Here is a 19071-nt window from a genome sequence, read left to right on the forward strand (position 1 = left end):
GTAGCTGTTTGGGACTAGTGTATGTATTGGAACTAGTGGCTGTAATGGGAATAGTGGATGTAATGGGACTAGTGGCTGTATTGGGACTAGAGTACACTCAGGGCTAGTGGCGCAGGTGGGCAACTAGGGCTGCTATTGAGACTAGTACTGTATTGGGACTAGTGGGCTTTATTTGGGAATAGTGGCTGCATTGAGAACTAGTGGCTGTGTTTGGAACTCGTGTGGCTGTATGGACTAGTGGCTATATTGGGACTAGGTGGCTATATTGGGACTAGTGGACGTATATTGGGACTAGTGGCTATATTGGGCACTAGTGGGCTATATTGGGACTAGTGGCTATATTGGTGACTAGGGGCGTGTATTGGACTAGGGGCCTAATTGGACTAGGGGCTATATTGGGGAACAAGAGATGTATCAGACCACTAGTCCCAATATAGCCACTAGTCCCAATATAGCCACTAGTCCCAATACAGCCACACGAGTCCAAACACAGCCAATAGTTCCAATGCAGCCACTATTCCCAATAAAGCCACTAGTCCCAATACAGTACTAGTCTCAATACAGCCACTAGTCCCACTGCAGCCACTAGCCCTAATGTACTCTAGTCCCAATACAGCCACTAGTCCCATTACATCCACTATTCCCATTACAGCCACTAGTTCCAATACATACACTAGTCCCAAACAGCTACTAGTCCCAATACAGCCACCAGTCCCAATACAGCCACCAGTCCCAATACAGTCACGATCTAATACTCTCTCACTGTCTAATTTTTCTCTTTCACATAGTTCTATAACGGGGAGGATGGGGGACGTTGCAGTCATCTTCTCGGCCGCTGCATGGCTACTTTCTCAGTCTCTCTGTAGTGAGCTCTGGAGAGGTTCCATTGGGTACACTTCATAAATTTGTGACCCGATTCAGGAAACTTGTGTAGTGGAGCTGCATAAGTGTTTCTCTCCACTTTCTGGAGGATCAAGTTTTGAAATCAGTGGAATTAGAGTATGATAGCTGAAGAGATGGAGGAAACAATAATAACTGACGTTATTATTCGTTTCCCAGAGGTGYTTCCTTTCTAGTTAGAGCCTAATGTTAGCTAGCAAACATTGAACCTGGTTGGTTAGCTCCCAGCACTGTGGCATTGTGGTTTAACTATCTAACGTTGGCTGGCTGGCTCGTTACGTGATATGTGTACAACACCCGTTGAATATGGCCGGTGTCAGTAAACGTCTGYAAAAAAGCATAATGAAATTGTTGCCAGCAGAGCTGGTTAGGCTGTTTTCATGTTATCCAGAGGTAAACAAATCATCAGCCAGAGCWTCAAGTGTGCGCTCTGAACGCTCCAAGAGCGAAACGAGATGGGTGGGGCTAAAGCTTAAGAGGGTGTGAACGATGCTGAATGTGTGTAGACAAAGARGAGCTCTTCACTAGATACCAAAACATTCAAARGCMATTTTCTCAAAAGTGAGTTTACAAGTTGAACAACTTTCAAAACAGAATTACTTTCCCATTGTTCCTCAAATGCAGTGTATGATATACCATTTTGTTGCTCTGAGTCTCTACTTTTATCCAATGTAAAAAGGAAATCAAAAATGTTGCTACATAAGACYGAATCCAGACGGTGAGTCACATATAATAATGTATATGGGGTCTGTGGAGTGGAGCAGCCAGAAGCCACCCAGCGTCTCTCTCTGGTTTGGCGGGCGAGGACGAGGAGGTGGCTTTTGGCGGAAAAGATCCACACGCGCCTGTGAAGGGACRGAGCCTGCACTCTTTCAGATAGGTAAATGTCATGGGAAATCACCAAATCACTTTACATTAGTGAAGAGCTCAGCGGCGTGAGTGACTGAGTGAGTGAGTGAGTGAGTGAGTGAGTGAGTGAGTGAGTGAGTGAGTGAGTGAGTGAGTGAGTGAGTGAGTGATACCAGCACCAGCACTGGCTCTGTTTCTGTCTCATCACACTCGTGCTCTCCGTACACAAGAACACACACACTTATTATGAGTCAAAACACACACAATAGATCAAAAATCCCCAAACACAAATTAACATACTGTACACGTCCACTGGGGCTTCATTACGAGACACAGTGAGCTGAAAGCTGAAAGCCTGTTTTGAGTGACTTCTTGGTGATACAGCACTTGAACCTGCTGTCTGAATCCTTCTGTCACTCTCTCCCACTGAAGCAATTCTTTTCTGTCTCTTTGTCTGCAGTTCTGTCTTTTTACCAAACTATATTCTTTGTCTGAATTCCACTCAGATATTCTCACACAAACACATACAAACACACACCACACACACACAGAAACACACACAATCCATTTATGAAAAGGTGCCGTATTTTCTGAACTCAAACCCACGATAAAGTTGACCAAGGAGAGAGTTTTTTGCCAGTGGATAGTTTTGTGTGGGTACGTAGGATACTGTACGTGACGAAGTTCTCATTTTTTACTCTATGACCATGAAACAGACTCAAAAAGCCCCTTTAATAAGACCAGTCTGCTTTAGTGCATTCAGAGAACCAGTGCCTAAGTATACTCAGAAAATAGTATTAGTGCACTCAGAAACCAATCAGAAAAGAGTATTAGTGCACTCAGAAACCAATCAGAAAAGAGTATTAGTGCACTCAGAAACCAGTCAGAAAACCAGTTTGAGCTTTGGAGCAAAGGAGAGGAGCAAATACAGATCAAAGCCTGTCCCCCATGGTTTTCTCAGAATTGTCAACCAGCTTAGCACCACTGGCCACACTCAAACCACACACTGTAATACAAAGAAACAGACACAGACACACTCACTCCGTTTTTCCCTATCTCTCTCTAACTCCCTCTCCCTTTGTTGACCTCCCTCCCTCTCTCCTCCCTTCTTCTCCCTATCTCTAACTGCAACCAACTGGCATAGCACTTCAAGAGATGGCCATAGTCCAACCCAATGTGTTCAGATCACTGTCTGGAGGTTAGTTTTAAGACCACACTTAGAGGTAGAGAGAGGGAGAGGAGAGCGTAAGAGCAAGAGAGAGAGAGAGAAGAGAGAGGAGAGAAAGAGAGAGAGAGAGAGGAGAGAGGAGAGAGAGAGAGAGAGAGAGAGAGAGGAGAGAGAAGTCAAGAGAGAGACAAGAAGACAGATGAGCAGAGCAGAGATGAGGAGGAGACAGAGATGGAGGAGAGACAGAGAGGTTGGGAGGTAGAGAAGGAGGAGTGAACAGAGAGGGAGGGATGAGAGTTACAGAGAGGGAAGTAGGTAGAGGAAGAGGAAGGTGTAACAAAGAGAGAAAGTGACTGTCGGAGCAGACAGAAAATAATCTGAGGAATTTCCCAAACCAAAATAGTTGAAATAGCTCTACTAATTAAATATTCAGACAGCAGGTCATGGTTATCGTGAAGAGGAGTTGTGTTGGATGGAGGGAGCTGTAAAGGGCTAGGTATTTACACACACACAAACACTACCACCTCCCCAGTGCTGACACACTCAACAAGGGAGATAGATAGAGGGTGATAGGAAAGAGGAAACCCGAGCAAGCAGACAGGGGACAGAGGAGTGTGGGGGAGAGAGAGAGGAAATGAACAGAGATGATACAGAGAAAGAGGGGAGTTTAAGAGAGAGAGAGAGAGAGAGATAGAATCCGCCGTGCTGCCAATGTGCTCCAGCCCTGTGTCTGCGACGAGGTCTGGCTCTATTGGTGTTCCCCCGACGCACTCAGGAAGAAGACCTCTGTGCCTGTCTTTAATTGGCTCCTGTTCGTTAAGAGTGGGGGAGAGGAGAGCTCTGGGACCTGTTAACGAGCCAAGCATATTGATGGGGTCCATGAGAGGGTCACCCACGGATCCCGACTCTCAGCCACATCGACAATGGGGGTCTCAGGTAGCCTAGCAGTTAGAGTGTTGGGTCAGTAAACGAAAGGTTGCTGGTTTGAATACCTAAGGTCAAAAATCTGTCGATTTGCCCTTGAGCAAGGCACTTAACCCTAATTTGCTCTTGGCCACTGTACTACTATGGCTGACCCTGTAAAACAACTTATTTCACTGCACCTATCTGGTGTACGTGACAATAAAACATTTTATTTGTTCTCCTATAGGTCAATACACACACACAGGTGCTGATGCCTTGAGAGGATTGAAACTGAGAGAACTGTGTCATAGAGTGAAATAAGAATGATGTCTGTGTGCACAATGATAACAAGTTGTCAAGTAAATATCAAGTGATCCAATTCAGAACCAGGGAGCTGCTTCCCCATGCATGACTTTTGACCACTATCTGCTGTTGGCTCTTATTTTTAACATTTCAGTTTCCATCGTGAAAACATGTCCTGTGATGTTTTAACTGTCCTGTATTCTATTAATGTAATGTATTAGGTATTTTAAGTGGGTTTATTTATGTAAATGTAGCTTTTTTTCCAGTTTGATTTGTGATCAAGAATCAATCAACTCAAACTCACCCTAATTATTATACTGTATGCAGAGTGCACCATGTAAGGGAACATGTGTTCTGTCTCTACTTCGACTCTCAACACACATGCAGAACTCTAGCCATGGAGTCCCACAGAGAGAAAGGGAGAGGGAACAAGAGGGAGGACAGGATAAATGGAGAGATGACCCTGATGGAAACAGAGCAGAGATGCAGGCAGAGACCCAGGTGATAGGTGTACCCTTCCTGCCCCAGAGATCACCCGAGTCAACATCATCAGAACTCCTTCATTCAAATCAAATTCAAACAACTTTATTTGATCCGTCTTAAGCTTAACTCCACCAGCAGCATGGGTGGTTAGACTATTTGACAGAACAATTTCCCTTTATGATATACTGACAAAATAAAGGAAACACCAACAGAAATTGTCTTATTGGGCGTTGGGCCACCATGCAACAGTCTCACTGCAAAATTAAACGTTCATCCACGCTCTCCAAATGCAAATTTCCAAATTGCTCAACAAACGTCAAATGTTTAAGTGTTTTGGCTTGCTCCTGCTACTCTAAATTAAGGCCCTCATTCTGGTAAGGTAATCTCTTCAAAGGCACTCTTCTGAAAGTAAGCAGCTTTCGTTTCTGAAGTTAAGTCACCGTTCGAGTGAGACTCAGCTACTCGTGAATGTAGCGGCAACTCAGTTCTGAAGTAAGGCACTCATTCTGAAGGTGCAACTCCTGAAGGTTAAAGCACTCGTTCTGAAGTTAAGGCACTCGTTCTTGAAGTAAGGCACTCGTTCTGAAGGTAAGGCCACTCGTTCTGAAGGTAAGGCACTCGCCTCTGAAGAAGGCGACTCGTTCTGAGGAAGCTTGAAGAAGCACTCGTTCTGAAGGTAAAGGCACTCTTTCTGACGAGTAAGGCACTCGTTCTGAAAGGTAAGGCACTCATTCTGAGGTAGCACTCATTCAGCGTAAGGCCCTCATTCTGAAGGTAAGCACTCGTTCTGAAGGTAAGCACTCTTCTGCAAGGTAAGGCACTCGTTCTGAAGAGTAAGGCACTCGTTCTGAAGGTAAGGCACTCGTCTGAATGGGTCAAGCGCCCTCATTCTGAAGGTAAGGCACTTCGTTCTGAAGATAAGGCACTCGTTCTGAACGGTAGGCCACTCATTCTGAAGTAACGCCCTCATTCTGAAGGTAAGCACTCATCTGAATGTAAGGCCCTCATTCTTGAAGGTAAGGCCCTCATTTCTGAAGTAAGGCACTCGTTCCTGAAGGTAAGCACTCGTCTAAGGTAAGCGCACTCATCTGAAGGTAAGGCCCTCATTCTGAAGGTAAGCCTCCATTCTGAAGGTAAAGGCCTCATTCTGAAGGTAAGGCACTCTAATATCTGAAGGTAAGGCCAACTCTTTGAAGGTAAGCACTCATTCTGAAGGTAAGCCCTCATTCTGAAGGTAAGGCACTCATTCTGAGTACCTATCGTAGTAAGGCCTCTGAAAAAGACTCGTTCTGAAGGTAAGGCACTCGTTCTGAAGTAAGCACTCATTCTGAAGGTAAGGCCCTCATTCTGAAGGTAAGGCCACTCAGTCTGAAGGTGACAGCCGTCATTCTGAAGGTAAGGCCCTCATTCTGGAAGAGTAAGGCCCTCCATTCTGAAGGGTAAAGGCCCTCATTCTGAACGTAGGCACTCGTTCTGAAGTAGGCCCTCATTCTGAAGGTAATGGCACTCGTTGAAGGTAAGGCACTCATCTGTTGAAGGAATGCCCTCATTTCTGAAGTAGCCCTCATTCTGAAGGTAAGGCCTCTCATTCTGAAAGTAAGGCACTCGTTCTGAAGGTAAGGCACTCATTCTGAAGTAAGCACTCATCTGAATAAGGCCACGCATCTCGTTATTGCTCCTGCTTACTCCTGTACGTTCATTTAAGCACTCATTCTAAGTAAGGCACTCGTTCTGAAGGAACGCCCCTCATCTGAAGTAAGGCACTCATCTGAAGGTAAGGCAACTCGTTCTGAAGTAACACTCGTCTGAAAGGTAAGGCCACTCGTCTGAATAAGCCCACTCGTTCTGAAAGGTAACACCTACGTTCTAAAGTAAGGCCACTCGTTCTGAAAGTAAGCACTCATTGAAGGTTAATGCACTCATTCTGAAGGTAGCAAAACTCATTTCTGAAGGTAAGGCACTCATTCTGAAGGTAAGCACTCATCTGGAAGGAAGCCCTCTCATTCTGAGTAAGGCCCCCTCATTCTGCAAGTAAGGCCCTCATTCTAAGTAAGCCCTCATTCTGAAGTAAGGCAACTCTATTCGATGAAGGACTTCTGAGAAGGCACTCATTCTGTTTAGTTGCTCCTGCTACTCTGTACTTCATTAGCCAACTCATTCTGAAGTAAGCACTCATTCTGAAGTAAGGCACTCATTCTGAAGGTAAGCACTCGTTTCGGAACCGGTAAGGCATCGTTGATAACTGTTAAGGTAAGCACTCTTTCTGAAGTAAGCGCCTCTTCTGAAGTAAGCACTCGTTCTGAAGTAAGGCACTCGTTCTGAAGTAGCACTCGTCTGATAAGGGCACTCGTTCTGAAGTAAGGCACTCGTTCTGAAGTAAGCACTCGTCTGAAGTAAGGCACTCTTCTGAAGGTAAGGCACTCGTTCTGAAGGTAAGGCACTCGTATCTGAGGTAAGCACTCGTCTGAGAACACTCGTTAAGGCACTCGTTCTGAAGGTAAGGCACTCTTCTGAAGGTAAGCCTCGTTCTGAAGGTAAGGACCTCTGTTCTGAAGGTAAGCACATCGTTCTGAAGTAAGGACTCGTTCTGAAGTAAGCACTCGTTCTGAAGGTAAGGCACTCGTTCTGAAGTAAGGCACTCGTTCTAAGGTAAGCACTCATTCTGAAGGTAAGGCACTCATTCTGAAGTAAGCCCACTCTTCTGAAGGTAAGCACTCATTCTGAAGCTAAGCACTCATTTCTGAAGGTAAGGCACTCATCTGTTTTAGTGCTCCTGCACTCTGTATCTTCATTAGCACTCATTCTGGTAAGGTAAGAGTTAAGGTTAGGGGATACAGTGCCTTCAGAATGTCACATTCCTGACCTTATTTCCTTGGTTTAGTCTTTGTTTAGTTGGTCAGGACGTGAGCTGGGTGGGTGTAGTCTATGTTTTGTGTTTCTATGTTGGGTTTGTTGTTTGGCCTAATATGGTTCTCAATCAGAGGCAGGTGTTTTGCATTGTCTCTGATTGGGAACCATATTAAGGTAGCCTGTTTGCACTGTTGGTTTGTGGGTGATTGTTTCCTGTCTTTGTGTTCTGCACCAGATAGGACTGTTTTCGGTTTTCMCATTTATTGTTTTGTAGCTTGTAGTGTTCACGTTATTATTCTTTATTAAACATGTTGAACACTAGCCGCGCTGCGTTTTGGTCCTCTCCTTCATCCCAGGAAGAAATCCGTTACACAGAAAGTATTCATACACTTTGACTTATTCCACATTTTGTTGTGTTACAGCCTGAATTCAAAATGGATTAAATAAAATAAAAAAGTCTAACATGTTTTTAGACATTTTTGCAAATTAATTGAAAATKAAGTACAGAAATATTAATTTACATAACTATTCACACCCGAGTCCATGCTTTGTAGAAGCACCTTTGGCGGCATTTACAGCTATGAGTCTTTTTGGGTAAGTCTCTAAGAGCCTTCCATACCTGAATTGTGCAACATTTGCCGATGATTATTTTCAAAATTCTTCAAGCTTTGTCAAATTGGGTGTTGATCATTGCTAGAAAACCATTTTCAGGTCTTGTCATAGACTTTCAACCAGATTTAATTCAAAACTGTAACTCAGCCCCTCAGGAACATTCACTGTCTTCTTGGTTAGCAACTCCAGTGTAGATTGTGTTTTAGGTTATTGCAGGGGCGCAACTTTGGTTTTAGAAGTGGGGGGGACATATTTATATATAACTTTTTATCCAGTCGGATAAACACTCCAAACAGCCTACCCGACCGCTCGAAAGCGTACGCATGGTTCTAAACCACACCGTTGCCTCATTTTGTATCACATTCCCCAGTGAAAGGTGCACCCCTGGGTTATTGTCCTGCTGAAAGGTGAATTCATCTCCTAGTGTCTGGTGGAAAGCAGACTGAACCAAGCATACCCATAACATGATGCAGCCACCACTATGCTTGAAAATTTGGAGAGTGGTACTCAGTAATGTGTTGTGTTGGATTTAACCCAAACATAACACTTTGTATTCAGGACAAAAAGTTAATTGCTTTGCTACATTTCTTTTGCAGTATTTCTTTAGTGCCTTGTTGAAACAGGACACATGTTTTGGGATATTTGTATTCTGTACAGGCTTCCTTCTTTTCACTCTGTCAATTAGGTTAGTATTGTACAATGTTATTGATCCATCCTCAGTTTATTTTTTACATGTATTTAACCCGTTACTTTTGGCACTAAACTGTCTCCATATATACTTTCATAAATKTTTTCAACTGCTCCGGGGACATTCAGACGAGTCTTGTSAGGCCTGTGGGCATSCTAGAGCAGACCATCATGTACCTGTTCGTGAGAGTCTCACCTTTCCAAAGAGGGTTCATATTAGTGTGTAGCCCAAACTGTTCATACGCTACATAAAGAGGTTGGCACATCCACTATATCGAGACACTTGTGGGGGTTCCTATGCTACAGACAATTTTGTGATAGAGATCTGTTGTTTTGTCACATTTCACCGCAGATGTGTTCCACATCGGCAGATGAGGTGGATTGAGACACATCCAGAGCAAAACAACAGATCTCTATCTTAAACGGACAGATGTGTATTATGCTAATTCGATTTCCGGTGGGGTGCTGACATCGTCTCTAGGAGGTAAAAACAACCAAAAACTGTCTCCACGACTGGGATCAAACACGCAACCTTCTGATCCAGCATCATGGAATTACGGAATCTGAATGGTTAAGGTAAGGGGTGGATAAAAATGTACTGAATTGGTACCTGGAGGAAAATGGGGGAGGGAAATGTTTTTTCAATTTCAGTCAATAGGAGGGTTTAGTATTTATTTTAATCTAGTCCAGGGGAGGGTCATGTAATTTGTAATTGATGAAATGTCAATATTAAGCTATATATCGATGTGCGCCCGATGCCGTTCCTAATCTCTGATTCTTCGCTGSGCACACAATATCAAGTGCGACAACAGGCAATTTGTGTGGTCTCAATCAAATGATCCATAGCATATAGGCTATAGACTACGAAGTGCATACTTGGAGAAGCACKGAGCAAAGTTACATTTATAAGATAGATGCTGGGATGGTGTAAATACAACCAGGCTGCATTACACTGCAATTTATATTCCAACCCTGAGCCCTGCTCTGCTCTTGCTGATCAAAAACGTTGTTTGTGGTGCCTATCTAATGGCTGTGCTGTGTACGCCTATGGGGGCAGTTCAGGTGAGTCAAAGGCTTCTTCCGAAAATAATTGTCGATTAGGTGTTGTCCAAAAAATCTTGCGCGCGACTACCTATAGCCTATGTTCTGTTCAGTTTGAGAGTAAGAGCGCGAAGATGAGGAGGACCAGAGGTCAACTTTGATAGCTTGCTATAATTGCTTTTATTTAAAATAATATGTATCTTGCCCGTGATGTATTTATCAGAGTAAGACAACAATAAGACAGATTCGAGTCATTTACATTGTGGTGCTGAAACTTGAAGCAGCAGCCGCAGCACAATCAATCAGAAATCGACAGCTCATTGTGCGGAAAGTAGGCAAATTCGAGTAGGCATAATTAATTTCAACCATCTTCATTTCAATTAGACTTTACTAACAACAAGAGGGATTTGTGTTGGTGCCGATTTCTTCCTATTTCGAAATAATAGGCAGGCCTACCTGTTTGACAGACTAAATGTGGCTATAGGCTGCTATATCCATAGATTTGTCAGTAAATTCCTTCACCCACCATGCACTCTTTGAATAGCATACCTCCGTGTCAGTGAAGTGCAGGTAAGTTAAAAMCAAGACTCGAATTTAGGGGATGTGAGAGGGTATGCCATAGCCCTACCTTTTATTAGGGAAAATGGCAAAAAGCACAGGCCTTTGTTCGCTTAAGATTTTAAAGAAAATGAAACTGAAACATTATATAAAGTGATCTATATCTGTGGTCCGTGCTAGAAACAAGCTGTAAAATACCCAGGAAAGACGTGACTATGACGATGTATATGGCGATATCATTGTTTCGTTTCTTTGACATTCAGAGACTGAGCTACAACCTTCTATAGCCGAGGAGACAAAACATGTACTTTGCTTGGGAAGTAATCTAATTATGTCACTATCAATTGATTAAACTATTCACTTTCTGTACAATAGAAGAGGTTTAAACCCAGAAGGCTTTTAGGGAAACACGTGTGACCTCTCGTTGGGTTAAGCCGTGGAAGAAGAGTAGCCAGCCGGCGTACATTTTTTCTGCGTCAGTAGGCCTACTCTTTCTGGGGTGGAAAGCTATAGGCCTAACTTTTGAAAGTACCTTGCTCAGATTCCTAATGATGTCTCAGATATGTTATTTGCAAACAGGGACAGTTTCGTTGCAAACAATACACACTGATTCGGCATTGGAAAAATATGATGAGATGAACACGTAGGCCTGTCCATTAGTCTGTAATTTTGGTAATTTGTGTGGTATTCTGCTAATATGTAAAATTACGTAGAATTGCATGAAATGTTTATAAAATACAATTTTTTCTCGGAAAATACGATGATACAGTACAATAGAGTCATGCAATACTTTTACTATAAAGGAGATCTTTCCACTCCTACTTTTGTCCACGGTCGTCTGCGAAAAACCGCAACATTCTGGCCCCCAGCTCCGTGGGCAAAATTCCTGCGTTGCCATGCAATGCTTACAGGACAATGAACAGTTTCTAAAAATGCTTATAAAAAGGCTCTGGTCTTTCCAAAAAAGTGAAGGTAAACGCCAGACATATTCCCTGCTATACACTTTCTTTTTCAAGTGTTCAGGAAGGGTTCGGGTAAAATATACATTTTAGGTCCGATTTTCTCCATGTAACCCTTATTATAAATAACGTTACTTTTTTAAGGGTTAAAATTTGGGATAGGGTAAAAACAATACGTTTAGGCAGTTATTTCAAAAGGTTAAGGTTTGGGATAGGGTTAAAACGAAAAATAAAAAACTCTCCACAACTGGTATCAAACACGCAACCTTTTGATCCAGAGTCATGGGATTACGCCCATCCACAATCAATTATGTTTTATGTGTGTGTTGGGCAGTATTGGTGCGTGGGTAAAATCACTGGGGAAGCAAAGCCCGGTAAAAAAATGCCATATTACAACCTATTCATTGTGATAATTGCGTTGTTTCTCTATAAACTCTTAGTTCAAATGCCTTGGGACCGTGATATATAGGCCTAAAGCCGAGACAATAAGAAGACACAGTGGCAGAATAAATTCAACCACACCTTTGTTTCGTCGCAAACCCGGAGAGCACAAAGCATATCGCATGTAACAAACAGTTAATGTTTCCGACATTTTCGGACTACTAAACAACTATTGATTTAAAACCACATAGAGTTACCGCAAGTCGCAAAGAAACAGGAGCTGCCTCCATTATTCCAGCAACATTTCAACTTCAATATTTCGACATCATCAAATCACCTCTGCTTAGTCTAATGCAGTGACAACTAAAAGATACCCAAAATAATTTAGTCCAATCAACGTAAGCTAAATATGATGTGGCTGTCCATGGGTCTGGTTTTTGTGTGCGTGCGCGCGTGTGTGTGTGTACTTGCATTCGTTCAAGTAGAACTAACATGTTGACTCATTCTACTTGTAGAGAAACGCCAATGCCATCCTTCTCTCTTTCATGTTAGCAAAACGGTCTACAGTACATGCTTACATTTTTTGTTGCTCGCTAGTCTAACTTCCTTTCATTGTCAACGTTAGCTAGTTAATAAGGATCGGACCCTTCATCTCAATTTCAGCCTAAAAGGACATACCCAAATCTAACTGCTTGTAGCTCAGGACCTGAAGCAGGGATATGCATATTCTTGATACTATTTGAAAGGAAACACTTAAGTTTGTGTATATGTGAAATTAATGTAGGAGAATATAACACATTAGATCTGGTAAAAGATAAACAAACAAAAAAACATGCACTTTCTATTTTTATTGCATCATCTTTGAAATGCAAAAAAGGCAATACATTGACATAGGAAGTTGGGTGTACTTTAAATGTTGTCCATAAGAGGGCAGCAGTGTGTGTGCACAGTTTCAGACTGATACATTCAAGAATATGAGATCTACATAATATTTTGTATCAAGTCCCTCACGAGTTTGCCCAAATGCACCCAAGTGGCCGAATTGGTCAAGTGATACATTTCCAAGTTCATAATTATAGAGAACATACAAAAATGTTATGGTATTTTTATTTTATTTTAATTAGCTTCCCTACATAAAAAGTACGAACCTTCACACCTCTAGATGGCCGGGCCAGGGTGGGTGTGGAGCCAGAGACAGCAGAGGGGTCAGACTGGAGGATCCACACCTACGTTTGAATAAGTGGAGGATTGAGGAGTCTCTACCACTGTTGTTACTAAATGTACTGAATAAGACTCACATAACTTTCAATCTTTACCCACATTTTAGCAGGGATGCAGACAAACATATTTAGTTTCTTTTAAAAAAGAACTACGAGTTAATAGGATACAGACATCTCAATAGGTATGCTTAGATATGCATTTTTTTTTTTACATAGAAATAAGCATAATGATTATAGCTCTAGATTGCAGGGAAAAGCTGTCCCCTCTGATTTTTAGGGAACATGACGCCCCTGGCAGATGATGCTTCTCAGCAAGAATAAAAGCAAGCGAACCGAGGACTTATAAATAACGACTGGGACTGCTGATAAAGTGCTACAGAGAGACAGAGATAGAGACAGGGRAACAGAGAGCGGGTACGGAAGGTCGGCCATTGGCTCCAACCTCCAACAGTCAACATCTGGACCATGCCATAAGGGCAGAAAAAACGGGATTTGAGCATTCAGTATTAGGCAAAACAGACTGGAATTAACCAAGGGTATTAAAACTATTCCCGGTCCCTGCTTTAAACCCCCAAACCATCACAACTAAATGTGCATTCTGTTTTCAAACATATAATCCAATATTAACCAGTAACCTAGATAACAGCTACTAGACCACTGTGAAAAAGCCAAACAAAATAAACCCATTGTATGTCACCCGTATGGGCACATAATGTGTTTGCAACAATAACACGGCTGTCGGTGTGTTGGAGCGGACTTCTTGCCGCTCTGTTTGGATACCCCTGGCGGGAATCCATCATTGTTATACTGTGTTCTCTTTTGCATTTCCGGTATGGACTCGGCAGGCATCCGCAGGCATATGAAAAAGGTTTGCAAAACCCACACGGGAAATAAAAGTTTAGCCCCCGGTTTATGCACACACAAAAAACATGGCTATTTACTTATTTATTCAAATAAATAAATAAGACAATAAATCTAAAAACAATTATGATCAATTTTGAAGAAAACAAACGATTAATGCATAAACTATAGGTCTATCAACAATAAAGTAAGCTAAACAAAATAATCCCATGGGATTGCAATCTTTTACCCTCTTCATAATCTATGCAATTTATGCGTAAATTGTTTGGTAGGAATTGAGTGGCTCCATAAAATCTGAGAACTGCCTGCAGAATCTTCACAAGTGACTGATGAATGACTGTCAAAGCATTGCCATAGGTAATTAAAACACATTACAGACAATAGGATATAACATTTTCCAATAACAAAAAGTGATTAAAACTCAAATCGTCAACATTCGATACAATCTTAATTTTATCTGTGCATAAAGAACTAAATCCTTCTGCATTGGAGGAATACACTCACTATTTTCAGCAGTCTCATTCATATGTGGAGTCTTGCGTGTAGGCTTATTGGTGTGAATGAGACCGCTCAGGGATTCAGATAACGCACGAGAACGAAATCGTATTTTCAGAATCTCTCTTTATCATTGGATTTAGAATATATCTATTGCATTGGTTGATATGTCAAAGTCATGACAAATTATTTCAACAATATTAAGGTATAACTACTGGTGCCATCTTTCTCCGTCTCGCGAGTGAACACACAAATAGACACAAACAATCATTATCCCCTTACCCGCATTTCTAAGTTTCCGGTTCCTAAGCACTGAAATGATAACCAGCAAGTTGCCCAAGACATCCACCACCGTGGTGAAGATCAGCACGCTGGCCAGTACCGTGATAGCCCACGCGGGACGCGTCCCCGGCCGCGCGTCCAGAACCGTGCGGTTCCTGGAGAACGAAACATTCTCTGGCATGTCGAAAACCTTAGGGCTGCCAACGTATGTCCTCCCTGTCCGAGTCATTCAAACACCGCTGTCCTGGCAAAACAGTGACATGTTGTTGCGAAAGTAGACTTGTAGCCTATTTGACAGCTGAATATGTTTAACGTCGCGGTGGGCGCTTGGTTTCGACAGTCTGTGATGCACACTGTTTCTCAACTTGCTCAGAGTGAGCCGCGCCGTCATCGAGTTGTTTATAACCGTKCCCGCTCTGGCCAGCTGGCCCTAATATCCCCTATCGATCAGATACATGAGAAGGCTCGTGGGTGCTCCGTGCAGTCATTCCTGGCAGTTCATTTGCATATCCCGTCCAGCTGTTTTCCCAGTGTGTACGCGCCTATCGCTTTCTCTCAACCCTCCTCTCTCTTCTATGCTGGTCGTACCGAACCTTGCCTGCTGTGCTGTGAGCTTCTGTATCTCGCCTCTGGCAAAGTCTGGCTGCGGTCTGAATTATTTGTTTTAAAAGCTGCTCGGAATTGCGAATCCACCGCGCAATCAGACACGATAGCGAGAGCCAGMCGGTAGGCTCGTATTCAGAAATAGGATATATCGGGGAGGCGGATTCATCAACTCGTGCTTCGAAACCGAGCTCAGTGAAGCATGCTTTTCATKAGTATTGTTTCGCTCAGGCGCGGTGACAAGCCATTCTTTGATTGGTTTGATTCTGTTTATTAATTAGAAGGATATTTCTGTCTGTCTGCGCTACGCCTTCTGGAAACAATGTTGTATTACATTGAATTGATTATCATTCGACAACAGATGCCTGCTCCGTCCAACCTCTTCACTACAAAAAGTGTCAAGTTGCTAGTAGGAAGAGGAGACTGGCTAGCACCACCGGGAGCGAATTGCATATGAGGGACCTGAATGTGTCCGACCCACTGGGCAAAAACTGGTTGAATCAATGTTGTTTCCACGTTATTTCAATCAAAAAATGTAATGTGATGATGTTGAAACAACATGGAAAACTGATTGAATTCGCAAAAAGTTATCTACGTGAGGGAATTTCGTATTTTGTCAATGACATTGATACTTTTTTGTTGATTTTACGTTAGTTGACAACTCAACCAAATGTAATTCAAAACTAGATGTTGAACAGACTTCTATACCCAGTGGGTATTGTGCACCTCCTCTCTGTGCTTCTGGAGAGCACCATCTCCTATAATATGAGCTCCCTCAACCAGTTCCAGCATGCTATATTATCACCCCCACAATTATAATGTATATACAGTACCAGTCAAACATTTGGACACACCTACTCAATCAAGGGTTTTTCTTTATTTTGAATATTTTCAACATTGTAGAATAATAGTAAAGACATCTCAACTATGAAATAATACATTTGGAATAATTTACTAACCAAAAAAGTCTTCAACAAATCTAAATATATTTTATATTTGAGATTCTTCAAAGTAGCCACCCTTTGCCTTGATGACAGCTTTGCACACTCTTAGCATTCTCTCAACCAGCTTCAAGTGGAATGCTTTTCAAACTGTCATGAAGGAGTTCCCACATAATGCTGAGCACTTGTTGACTGCTTTTCCTTCACTCTGCGGTCCAACTCATCCCAAACCATCTCAATTGGGTTGCGGTTGGGTGATTGTTGAGGCCAGGTCATCTGATGTAGCACTTCATCACTCTCCAAATAGTCCTTACACAGCCTGGAGGTATGTTTTGGGTCATTGTCCTGTTGAAAAACAAATGATAGATAGTCCCACTAAGCACAAACCAGATGGGATGGCATATCGCTACAGAATGCTGTGGTAGCCATTCTGGTTAAGTGTGCCTTGAATTCCAAATAAATCAAAGACAGTGTCACCAGCAAAGCACCCCACACCATCACACGTCCTCCTCCATGCTTCACGGTGGGAACCACACATGCAGAGATAATCCGTTCACCTACTCTGCGTCTCACAAAGACATAGCGGTTGGAACCAAAAATCTCAAATTTGGACTCATCAGACCAAAGGACAGATTTCCACCGGTCTAATGTCCATTGCTTGTGTTTCTTGGCCCAAGCAAGTCTCTTCTTAATATTGGTGTCCTTTAGTATTGGTTTCTTTGCAGCAATTCGACCATGAAGGCCTGATTCACGCAGTCTCCTCTGAACAGTTGATGTTGAGATGTGTCTGTTACTTGAACTCTGTGAAGCATTTATTTGGGCTGCAATTTCTGAGGCTGGTAACTCTAATGAACTTATCCTCTGCAGCAGACGTAACTCTGTGTGTTCCATTCCTGTGGTGGTCATCATGAGAGCTAGTTTCATCATAGCGCTTGATGGTTTTTGCGACTGCACTTGAAGAAACTGGATTGACTGACCTCCATGTCTTAAAGTAATGATGGACTGTCATTTCTCTTTGCTTATTTGAGCTGTTCTTGCCACAATATGGATTTGGTCTTTTACCAAATAGGGCTATCTTCTGTATACCACCCCTGATTGGCTCAAACGCATTAAGAAGGAAAGAAATTGCACAAATTCACTTTTAGTAAGGCACACCAGTTAATGGAAACGCATTCCAGGTGACTACCTCATGAAGCTGGTTGAGAGAATCCCAAGAGTGAGCAAAGCTGTCATCAAGGCAAAGGGTGACTACTTTGAAGAATCTCTAATATGAAATAAAGTTTGATTTGTTTATCACTTTTTTGGTTACTACATGATTCCATATGTGTTATTTCATAGTTTTGATGTCTTCACTATTATTCTACAATGTAGAAAATAGTACAAACTTTTGACTGGTACTGTATATGAAAGAGACAGAGAGAGAGACAGAGAGAGAATTTGTGCGAGGATAACTGCAGATTGCACAAGATGAAGCTTAATTTTTCACCCAAGAGACTCACAGGCCCACATCATTTGTCACACACGCACAGGTTAAAGTCTCCATTATCTCAGTTTGAACACCATTGGAGGCAAACGAGGGCAAAGATTATGCTTCTCTCACAACATCAATTTAACGTTATCAGGGTGTGAAAACGAACTGGCACGACTATCCTGTAGCGGCCTATCACAGCTAACATAGTACGCACTCAGAGTAGAGGCTGACATAAGCACTGCAATAACGTCCTCTGGGCACAGTTGAAAGCGTGCTTCCAGACTAGAACCCTGGGTCCTTGGTTGGGACAGAGAGGACAAGTCAGAAATGGGAAACGCACCACTGGTAACTTAGCTTCCATATCCACTTGTTAAGCTAGCKCAACATGATAAACATGAGCACATTTCCCGCTCGCATTTTACCCAAACTTGTGATTTGTTGGGAGAGTTGTCTATCTGAAGAGGACCCTCCCCAGAGAACTGTATTTCTCCTTTCGAAATGTCCAACATGACATCCTCCCCAGACTTTGTGCCGTTGCCTAGCTTACGATGCTCCGCAGGTCTAGGATATAAAAGACTATATATTGTTCCATACTGATTTTAAAGGAACAAATTAATTTGGAGAAAAGGTCGAAGAGTCACAACACCATTGTTTACAAGCTACAGCCCTCACACCATGAGGACACTTGATTTTAGAACCAGGCTACTTGACATCCTTTCAGGCCTGCCCACAAGTTATAGCCTAGCTGATCCTCTCCAAATTAAACTTCAACGTGTGGAATTCTAGAGGGTTCTTTTCCATTTCTCCTATATGGTGGCTACAAAGTGTTTCTCGTGTCACCACTGGCAGCCCTGCTATGTGTTTCTGACTTATCAGCAGSGCCACATGATATATATGTGAGTTTGCTGTCTAGGGACACAAAGAGGTGAGCTAGTGTGACAGTCACAAGTTTGACTGTGCTGGAAGACGGGTCATACATAGGCAATACATTTCTTCGGTTATTTACCGGCGCCTCCTTCCACCCACTTTCCCRCCTTACTTCAACCTCAAGGGAGCATGAAGCCTTGCGCCATGTGTTTACATTCTCTGTCCGTCTATTTTTTCTCATGAGCGTTAAGTAAGCCTAGACTACATCAACGGAACTGTTTGATGAATCATATGTAAAAGGTTGTACATTTTAAGGTAGGGATCATCATCTAGACTCAGCCGCGGGCCAATCTGTAGATGTGCCCTTGAGCAAGGTACTTAACCCTAATTGCTCATATAAGTCGCTCTGGATAAGAGTGGCAGCTAAAATGTCAAATAATTAGTAGACTGTAAATTGACAGCAAGAAGCCCAAACAGATGTAATGTTTGACTAAAACAWAATTTCAAACATTGCTTACATTTGTATACGATCACGTGTCTATTATGTCCAGACCTGAGCAGCCTCACGCTGAGCACCCTCAGGGTGCAGGAAATACACTATATATACACAAAAGTATGTGGACAACCCTTCAAATTA

General features: G+C 42.5%; 1 protein-coding gene across 1 annotated transcript in view; it reads right to left on the reverse strand.

Moving 5' to 3' along the window:
- Window positions 1–15114, reverse strand: part of LOC112069078 (melatonin receptor type 1B-B) — a 78772-nt gene extending 63658 nt beyond the window's left edge. The window contains exon 1 of the mRNA XM_024136363.2: window positions 14553–15114. Coding sequence (XP_023992131.2) covers window positions 14553–14781 — 229 coding nt within the window. The 5' untranslated portion in view covers window positions 14782–15114. The remainder of the gene's footprint in view (window positions 1–14552) is intronic.
- Between the last annotated feature and the right edge of the window lie 3957 nt (window positions 15115–19071).

This window comes from Salvelinus sp. IW2-2015, unplaced genomic scaffold (genome assembly GCF_002910315.2).
Source record: "Salvelinus sp. IW2-2015 unplaced genomic scaffold, ASM291031v2 Un_scaffold895, whole genome shotgun sequence".
Taxonomy (NCBI): Eukaryota; Metazoa; Chordata; class Actinopteri; order Salmoniformes; family Salmonidae; genus Salvelinus; species Salvelinus sp. IW2-2015.